The 10,310-nt window shown below is 38.5% G+C and overlaps 1 protein-coding gene across 1 annotated transcript; it reads right to left on the bottom strand.

Annotated features, from left to right (window-relative positions):
- Positions 1–4,190: 4,190 nt before the first annotated feature.
- LOC149773070 (heat shock 70 kDa protein 12A-like) lies at positions 4,191–4,805 on the bottom strand. Its single transcript, XM_089946833.1, has one exon. It carries the CDS (start codon positions 4,803–4,805, stop codon positions 4,191–4,193), a length of 615 nt encoding a protein of 204 aa, XP_089802959.1.
- Positions 4,806–10,310: the final 5,505 nt, after the last annotated feature.

A 10,310-nucleotide genomic window follows, 5' to 3' on the forward strand; every position in this document is an offset into this window, starting at 1 on the left:
ATGCACTTTTCTGTTGTGAACCTTGCGTCTTCAGATGTTGTTGGTAACAACCAGGGCTGACAAAAGTGCGCTGACAAGCAGGATAATGCACTCGTTGTTGTCCTTGTCCAGACAGGGTTGAGAAGCGAAACATCCTGAGTATTTCGATCCACAAGGATTGTGTTCCTCTCGGTTGTTATAACCATTGTCACATTTCTTACAGTAAAATCTGTATCTCAGGAATCCAGTGATACTGGTAATGGTATCGAACTGTTCATCGTGGTAATAGACGTGAATGTATTTTCCGTCTCAGAAGTCTTTGACTCGAAACAATGGAGGTCCGCGCACTTCTTGAGGGTGGACTTTGAAGGTGTAGCGTGGAGTCAAGACGTCTTGCAATTTTTGCATTTCAGGAATGCCACAGGGTGATTCTTTGCATAACCCCGCTTGCTGTAACAGGACTTCTACTTCGCTTCACTTCATTGTTTGGGACGGTTCGATTTTCGAATGTTCTCCCAGGCTCTTTTCCATTCTGCCGTGTCATTCTTGTTGGCATAAGTGCGTCCAACCACGATAGCCCTGGCTAAACACATGTGGTCTTCAGGGTTGTTAATTTGGACTAGACTGATTTTGGTATTACGAAGGTCGTCGATAAATAACACGTTTTTGCGTCCGGTCCCTTGGGGAAGAGACACGTGGGTCATGAACAGTGTCGTTTTACCATCGGTGATGTGAAACTTGTCGTTGCATTGTTGCACGTGTTGAATCTTGTCGATGACTTTGGACCGTGTCAGTTCTGCTGCGCTACTAAACTTGATCCGAACGGGGGACTTCAAACCGTCGCGATAAATGGAAAGTCTCGAGAGATCGTCTTCTTTTGGCTTCACATTGTCGTTTCAATGTGGTTAACAAAGAATCCCACACCTCGGTGATGAAACCATCTGCTTTCGCCAACGGTACGTCGGACTTGAAATCTTTAAACTTCACCATGTACGTGTACGCTGTGGTTCTAAATTTTCTAAAGAAGTGCTTTTCTGTCTCTCGAATGTAATAGTACTTTTCAGGGTTTACTAATGGTTTTGAAATTTGGTTGTGTGTAGAATCTCTGGGTCTGGAGTCTGGTTCACTGATATCATCTTCAAATTTACTGGCATGAATTTGTGCCAAGACTTCAGCTACTGTACGAGGCGATATATCACGATTTTTGCCTCCTGCTTTCTTCTAATTTCTCCACGAATATATGCGATCGTTTCATCTCGACTGCCAAACGTCCAATGACTACGTTTTAAACACCACGGGTCACTTTATATCCATGGCAGACCAACGTATATATAAAAGGTGTGTGACTTCCCTCCCAATATTCATTTCACTCTCAAACCGAGCAGAACGATGGAAGACCCCACACAGATCGAACTTTTGATAAGAGCTTTGCGAGGTGTCATAATAAAATTTTCTTCCGACAAGCCAACGGACTACTCACCCTCCTTAAAAGTCAAGATACTTGCTAAATCAATAAGAAGAAAGGGCATTGGACTACAGAGTGTCCAGACCGTCAAAAAAGCAAAAATGTTGCTAGAAGAGACAGAAGTCAAGATACCTGTTATTATTGTCAAGAGAAAGGACATTGGTCTTCAGAATGCCCTAAGAAACAGCAGGAGCAAGAAGAAGAGATGGGTTCCGAACAGGAAGAAGAAGAGGCACCCTCCTCAAAGGAAGAACCCAGACACGTGCAGATAGAGAAACATGAGAAGAAAAGAAGACAAGGAGAAAAACAGAGAGAATGAACACAGACACAGAAGAAGCCTATGAACTTTTTACTGTGATGTGTTGTGCTGTGAATTGAATTATAAAATTTGACCAGAATAGACTAGCCAAAAAATGTAAGTGTCTCTTGGTTTTGAATTTTAGAATAAGAACCTACAGTTACGCACTCACACACGTACATAGTGGACCTTTTTAGTTTTAATTGATTTTGGCAATTGAAAAACTATCTCTTTTCGAGAGAAGTGGGTGACCCTGAAAAGGACCGTTGGGTATTTGTTTGGTTAAAAAAAAAAAACACGCAGGAACCGGACGTAATCATCTTTAACTGCCTATAGCCTTTGCCACGGCCAGCGTCTACTTCTGGACTGGCTCCTGTCGATGGTGATTTGGTAGAACTCACTAGGGCTTTTATCGCTGGTGTAGTAACAGGGCTGGGTTTTTAGGCTCGGGGATGTCTTTTTCTCTTGGGTCGTAATAAGGAAGTCTGATACAGTTGTTTCATATTCTCTAACTCTGCTAAAATGTCTAAAGGTACAGTTACCGTTTGACTTTCACTGTCCTCCTTCTCTCTTAGACCTTGTTTCTTCTCTGCTTCTTTTCCATGTCGTTTCCTTCTTGCATCTCCTTCTTCTTCTCGCTGTTGCTGCTGTTGAAGGAGAAAAACTTGGTTCTGCTTCCTTCTGCTGTTGTAAACATTTCTCCAATTCTTCTTTTTGTCACTGTTTAAAATCCTCGACGTGTGGTAACGAAGGAGAAGGTGGCGAAGGTACTGGTACCGAAAAAAATTCTTGCGAAGAAAGAAAATCGACTATATCCCAATTAATATCGACCTCTTCTGGAAGTAGACCTGTGTTAACTTTGGTAGCCACTGCTGCACCATCACTTCTCGTCTCCACGGCCAGTGCATCCCAGTTCATTGTCTTCTTAGTTTGCTTTATTGGTTTGGTCCGCCTCAGAAATACATCATTTGACGAACCCCCTAGTTCCTAAACTTAAAGAAGTTTGTGTCTGTTTGCTTTTTGGGGGGTTGGGGTGTGTTAGTTTTTGTTGATAAGTTCTTTGTATATTTTTACTTTTCAAATTTCAATGGATACATTTTGATAAGGTTTACACGCCGTCCAACTCTAGTGTATTAAAGCTCCATTGCCCTGGATGGGTTTGGAGTTTTTTACATAAGTGATCCAGGCCAGTGGATCGATATTGTCCGGTGTATGCTATATGTATGGTGCTATTCGAGTTGTTTAGTTCTTTTTCTATAGTATAGAAGCATTTTAGTGTGGGTAAGTAATAGATTCTATAATAGTCGTATTTGTTGTATTTTAGAAATATAAAGTTAGTTTCCGTCATGTTTGAAAACTGTGTCGCATGGACTGACTAGCGCATCTATATGGGCAATGTGATGTCACAGACTGCTCTCTTCGGATTGGAAGACCGACTCCGTTTTGTGAGTGAATTTTGTAACGCATATTTGGATTGGTGAATAAACTCAATCCTTTTCTATCCGCAATTCTCTTATATATAACAGCAGTTCACTGCATTCCCTTCACCTGTTCTCGTCACAAGATGTGGACAAACATAGAATCGTCTACTCTCGTATCGTCAATACTGTTCCGTACGGACTTTCCCATGTATGTCAGATCATCATGGACAATTATCAGGATATATATCATTTCATATTTCGGTTTTAACTTTAAATTCTAAATTGAATTCTGTAAGCAATCTTGGACTAAATAAACTCAAGTCAACAATATTAACTGTGTATTTGTGCATTAAAGGCTGAATATAAAAAATGTTTGTGTTTATAAATCATAAAAGAGTTCTTTGCATTACTCTCTGCACTGTTAACTTTTGTATCGTATTTGCTGGCTGGAATCAGACCCAGTATAAGTAGTTAAATGACATCTAATCTTCTTCTATACACTCTACTGTTTCAAGAAAGTAACTGTCTTGTTGCAACAGTCAAATACCTGTTGATTATTCATCAATCAATCGATGCTAGGAACATTCACAGTTATAATACAGCATTTTCAGCATTTCCGTGGAATCCACATTACTGGGGAGTGGGATATAACAGTCACATTTCGGGCAACAATCTGCTAAGTCTCGGTTGAAGTTATTTTCACTTGTTTACATTTCGCAAACCTCTAGGTGGACTCTTCATAATGAAGATGATGATGTTAATTCCCTGTTTGGTGATAAGATGGCAAACCTCACTTTCATTGCGGCAATATCGTACTCTCAGAAAATTTGAGTTAAGGTTTTTATAACTGTTTCTTGGTCTGGTTTTTTAAATCTTAATTCCTGAAAACGGTTCCCACCATATCTCATATGAATCATTATGAAAACAGTATAATCCATCTACGACACACTCTCTACGACTTTGGGCAGCAGGTCATAATCATAGAAAATTTAAGTTAAGTTTTTTCGTTTGCTAATTTTCTTAAACCCTATGATGAATTTTCTTCATACCTGGAATAGATATGTGTACCAGTTGTCTTGTCCACGGCTTTCACATAGAGTTCGATCTGTCCAAAGGTGAAGGTATCTTCAACTTTCCTCTCCTCCATGGTTAGGTCCGGCATCTGAATATCTATATAACCAATATGTTCACACCCTGGATCTGTAACATCGCATTGATCGTTATGAGTGGATTGACAGATGACCAGACGACAACCACTCTGACCATAGCGAGCTGGACAATAAGTCTTCTTCTTTGTTGTCTGGTTAATTGTGGTGATTTCATTCAATTCTGTAAACTTATCAAAATGATCTATACATTTTCTTGTGCCATCAAATATATCTAATTTTTTCAAGTCATGATAGCCATATACTAAATCAGTCAACGTTTTAGTACCATATGTGTAGACAGAAAGCATACTTTCAATAATCTTGGGGCTATGCCCAAGGCAGACAGCCCCTGACAGCACAGCGGATCCTGAGTCATCGTAAACAGAAACACTGATATTTGGAAATGTGTTTTGAACTGAAGACTGAAGAAACCCTGATTCTGAAAATCCTCCAACAATGATAACGTATAGTTCACTAATCTCTGGCTCTTCCATGATTTGTTGCAAATGTGAAACAATGCTGCAAACAGGCTTTTGGAAAAACTCCGCCACTTGGTCAACGCTGATGATGAGCATGTCACGAAAAACACATTTCTTTATTGGCAATAAATCGATGTCTGTTCTCAATTTCAAAGGAATCCTTATTCTAAATATGCTTTTGTCTTGATTTTGTGCGTTCTTCTTGGCGCTCTCAAAGCCCTGTGAACCTGAAGATTTCGTGATTTTCCATGCATTGAAAATTATCCTTTCCAAAGTGTGTGAAGGTATTTTTGGAAAGCATCGCCAACTATGATACCTCCACAGACACCACCAGTAGGTCTGTATATCTTGTCCATACTTCCTTTACTGTTTTTCTTCATGAAAGACACATACATAATACCACCTGATAATAAAAACAGCGAATTCACATAAAGAAGATAAGTAAACGAAGTGATTAAAACTATCATAAGTGCTAGCTTCAAGTATTAATAACAAAAGATTGCATTGAATCCTAATGCTATATTGTGCAGGTTCCGAACATCCATCTTTATATCTATAAGACCTTCCAATAAGTCGATTTCTAAAATTTTAGGGTATCATTATACGAGTTATGGACCTTGACTGCCATTTATTACTAACTTTACATAGGATCGTTAGATTGTAACCAAACATTAGGTGTGCATCTTTATATTCATTGCTAATATTCATGAGGTGCAATACAAGCATACAATGTCATTAATTAATGAACTTAAGGTTATTTCGTTCAAACTTAGTGTGTGTAGCCTAGCAATTTAGAGAATTGTTGCATTTTAAATAAATTGTGGGTTTAACTTTATATGATTTATCTCTTGCATGAGCTTAATGTCCAGCATATCAAACATTTCAAAGTAAGGCTAGACCATAATAGTTAGATTATCTTTTTTATAGCCATGCTGACCGAATTGTATAAAGCTTGGCCTTTTGTGATGCACTAAGTGCTAATACATCTAGTCTACTTAAGAACAATCAACAAATGGTCACATTTTATATGGATACCTCCACAGTCCAATACCATGCATTCTCTCCTTCCTGGCACATAGAAGAGATGGATACCGCCAGGTTCGAGCATCAACATGAGGCATTCATCAGGTATTCCTGCATATATACCACGGAAATAAACTGGGAACAGAAGAATTAAGTCTTTATGACCTTATATATCACCCAACTGAAACTGTTTCTTCTATTGAGATCAAGATGATTTGCAATATGATAATTACATAGTCTCTGCAACAAATAAGTACTCTTGCAATTTATGGCAAAGATTCCTCCATTTTTCCAACTTAATCCAAAGTGTGAGTGACAGACTTGTGTATTCATTCAACAGGTTCTTAGATGCAGTTAGTTTTGCCAAGTGAAAACAAAATAATCACTCATTATCATGTCCGTGATTGAGCGAATAAATCGGATGTTTTCTTTCTTTTGTATCTTTTAAAATATGTGAAATAGAAATGTTAACCTTGGTTGAGTTACTTTTTAAGAGTCATAATGCTCGCACCACAGTTATATAGGAACAGACTGCGGAACAGACTGCGCTCTAGTATTTGTAAAACTGTGTTTATTCACGAGCTGAGGGTCGTATTATATGGTACCAATGTAGTCATAGATGATCCAAATATCGGACAATAACATGCAACCATAGTACTGCTTTGCTTAAATATTTTATTTACAACAAAGTGATGATACAGCATCACATATTTTATTACGTAACGTAATGACAGGTACACTCTTCTCCGAGTCACATGGCAGCAGTACATTACAAAAATAATAACGTCGAACACTGCAATTTTACCTTCTTAAATTGGAAAATAAATACATCTGAAAGTAGGAAGACTTGTATGTAGTCGTAATAGAAGTGTATCCTGTCGTAAGATCTAGGACAAAACTGGTTGGTCTACCTCTGAAGATAGACAAGAATTTTATAAACTAGGTTGCTTTTATAAACTTGTATATGGCATAATTAATTCTTATCTTGTTGTCCTTCTACCACTACTGGTAGGTTATGTAACATGTATAATCATTGTAACACAAATAAGTTTGCTCAAAATAATTTGTTTAACTTTGAATAAATTGAAATTAATTTTACACTACTCTGTTCATATTTGAAAGAAATTCCGTGGTTCAGTAAAGGGAAGAAGTGACTATTCTATATTCAGAAGTAAAATGGAGGTTACGACCATGCACGGAGTTATATATGTAGATTGATAATCCATTTAATGGGATTGGGTTTATTCTATATTGTAGGCACTTGAAGCCAATACCAATTATTTGACATTTAAGGCAATATAATAATACAATTCATTTAAGCTATGAAAATTGTCGTTAAAGAAAATAAATCAACTTCATTAATAAAAAACGAATATTCCATTTTGTATTTCAACATCTGACATGATAAAAACAATTCATTTGGCTTGTGAATCGAACCAAAAATGTCTACACGTCAAAAACCTACTGATGACTGAAATTTATAAAATTATCTAGATTAAAATATGTGTATTTACACATCAAAAAGTATAAAATGTCTGAAGTTGATTAAAAACCGTAATACGTGTCAATTAAAGGATGTATTCCCATGTACTTATAACAAATTAATTACCTCATCTTACAGCAATCTTCAGTAGAATATTTTCTATATGAGACTAGTATGAATGTCATTCGTACCTTACTTGCCGCCAAGCGCGTAAACTGTTTGGCGGCATCATCCCAAATGGCGGGAACAGTCAAAACCCACTTTCAAAAATTTTATCCCTACTTTTATATCCGTTTCTCTGCTAAGTTTATGAAAATGGGATTTCAAAACAACTTGTGTATTGAGTCAAGATGTAATATAGCGACGTGTATAGAATCAGAATGATTATAATGACATGTATGTAGAGTTCGAGTGAAGTATGATAATTATAACAATTACAACAATTTAAAGTGGTGCTGAATTAAGTCCAAATTTTATTAATTCAAATATCAGCCTTTAAAGAAAATGGGGGGGGGGGATGTAATCGACAGTTTTAGTCTATACGCATTTGAACAAGCTCTGAGTGGATTTTTTTCAAGCTCTTTGCTGTCCATGAAAGATATGTCTGTCGGTTTTTTGTCTTTTGAGTTCGAAGATGACAATGACATCACTTACTAGTTTGGTTAATGTCAGCAAGTAAATGCTTGATCACGCCAATTCTTGCTCTAAACAGTGTGGACATGAGATGCCGCATTGTCTCTAGATAACGCCAGGAGGAACGATCCGTTGCCTTAGAAGCCTTTATTTTAACCACGCTGAGATTGCTTTCTCTCCTTCAACTTGCCATAAAAGATCATCTTTTGATCTCGCTCGTCTGACATCCTAGTAATGTGGCCTGTCCATCTCAACTGTGATTTCATCAGCCAAGTGCGCATGCTTGGAATGCCTGCCCGTGTGAGAACCAGTGTGTCTGGGGCTTTGTTCTGCCATTGTATCCTCATCCGTTTCATCAGGTAGCCCGTGTGACAATAGGTCAGCTTCTCTGCAGGTTGTCTTTTTTATTGTCCAGGATCCTCAAGTTAACAGCAGAATCTGCAACACAATTAGCTTTTTAAACCTTTGGCTTTGTTTACAAGATGATTCATCTGCGTTCCCACGCATGTGAACGTAGTCTCTCAAAAGAAACACTTGCTGAGACATTTCGTGCGTTGGTTTCATTATTGATGTTGACTGCATGTAATGCCGTACTGATGAGAGACGTGAACATGTCCACTCTTTGGATAGTTTGCTATGGTATGCTGTATATTAGGCTTTCTTGTTGTAGATTGGTGCATCATCTCCATATTCTTAACACTGATAGTGAGTATCGACATCGTCATAAGCTAAAGAATAATTATCCCTACTATGTTGCATGTTAGACTCAGATTTAGCATCCAGGGAACCGTCTTCAACCAACAGAAGATCAAGAACAGTCATTTCCTATACGTTTGTCTCCTCCCATTGTCTCCTCAGAGTAAAGGGCTTGCCATTCGTTGGGTAGCTGATGATGATTTCAGTGTTATATTCATGGAAGGTATATGTATGCGTGGCAGAACGCATTATACTGAAGAGAGTTGAGGCCATCACGAAGCCTTGCTGGACGTCAGTGGTGACTGGGAATAGTTTACATGACTCACCTTCGTTAACAACACGAGTGAGCATGTCATAAACGAAATGTCTAACCATTATGATGAATTTCTCTGAACTAAATTTCGTCATGAGCTTCCTGAGATTCTTAACCTGATATTATTTCTGAAGTTGACGAGCTTCAAACACGGTATTTGTGGATCCACGTCAATTTCTGCAGCCATTTTCACTCCGGCTGGAGCCCTTGATCATACCGATCAAGGCGATTTAGCAGAATTCTGGTGATGATTTTGCTGGCTAGTTACAGCTAAAGACATCCCGATGGTTGTTACAGGATTGTATGTTGCCTTTATGCTTGTACAAGTCGATAACGTATGCATCCTGATACTACTAGGGTATAGCTCCTTTATTCCACATTGACTGGAAGAGTCCGGTCAGGTTCTGCGCCATGTGCGAGTCCTCTGGTCTTGTAGACTTCATCTGGTATGTATGTATGTATGTATGTATGTATGTATGTATGTATGTATGTATGTATGTATGCATGCATGTACGTACGAACGCATGTATGTACGAATGTATGTATGTCCATCTCTCTCTCTCTCTCTCTCTCTCTCTCTCTGGTTTCTCAGTTTTAGTCAGCGTTTGAGGATCAGCAGGAGATAATATGCTTTCCACTGGGGACAGTCTATCAATTGACCCCTCATTGATATGTGATTGTTAAAGTGTTCTGTCCATCTTTGTAATTTCATTTATTTGTCAGTTAGCATAGTAGCGCAAACAGCACTCAGTATAGCAGATGGTCCTGGTGACTGTGGTCCATGGAATGTCTTCAAAGTATCATAGAAGGTATTTATGTTATTCCTGTCCGCATAGGACTGAATCTCATCTGCCTTATTGCTTAGCCGTGAGTCTTGCAATTCTCTGAGTTTAAAATCAACAGTCCTCTTGAAAGTTAAAATTTTGGATGATAAAAAATGCTGTGTTCTAAGCATGCCTCTTCTAACCGCCGTTTCACGTTCAGTAACCTTTGTATGGCAGCAGCATTCTCATCAAACCAATCTTGATGTTTATTTTTGTTGGGACTAAGGCTCTGTGATGCTGCCGAGTACACAGTGTCTGTAAATGATGACCAGTTTTCTACGATGGGCTCTGTGTTTGCACTAATCGTCTCCAGGTGGCTGCACAGTTCTTTCTCGAATGCCTGTTTCACATTCTCTTGAGACCATGATCGTGTTTTAAAATCAGCATTCGGTACTTCTCATGCCTTTCTTTTCTCTTGACAATGACGTAGTCATTGCGTTGCCGGTGCTTGTAGCGCAGACAGATCCAAGATGTCTTCTTCCGGTTTGGTAGACTGAAGACCGTAGGATGTGGTGTTCAGTGCATTCCCTTAGTAGTAGTAGTAGTAG

The sequence above is a fragment of the Sinohyriopsis cumingii genome, unplaced genomic scaffold (genome assembly GCF_028554795.1).
Source record: "Sinohyriopsis cumingii isolate HCF-2022 unplaced genomic scaffold, ASM2855479v2 utg000913l, whole genome shotgun sequence".
NCBI lineage: Eukaryota > Metazoa > Mollusca > Bivalvia > Unionida > Unionidae > Sinohyriopsis > Sinohyriopsis cumingii.

What these genes read in the sequence shown, in the direction of transcription:
- LOC149773070 (XM_089946833.1), bottom strand. Translation starts at nt 4,805, where the DNA reads ATGGAAGAGCCAGAGATTAGTGAACTATACGTTATCATTGTTGGAGGA.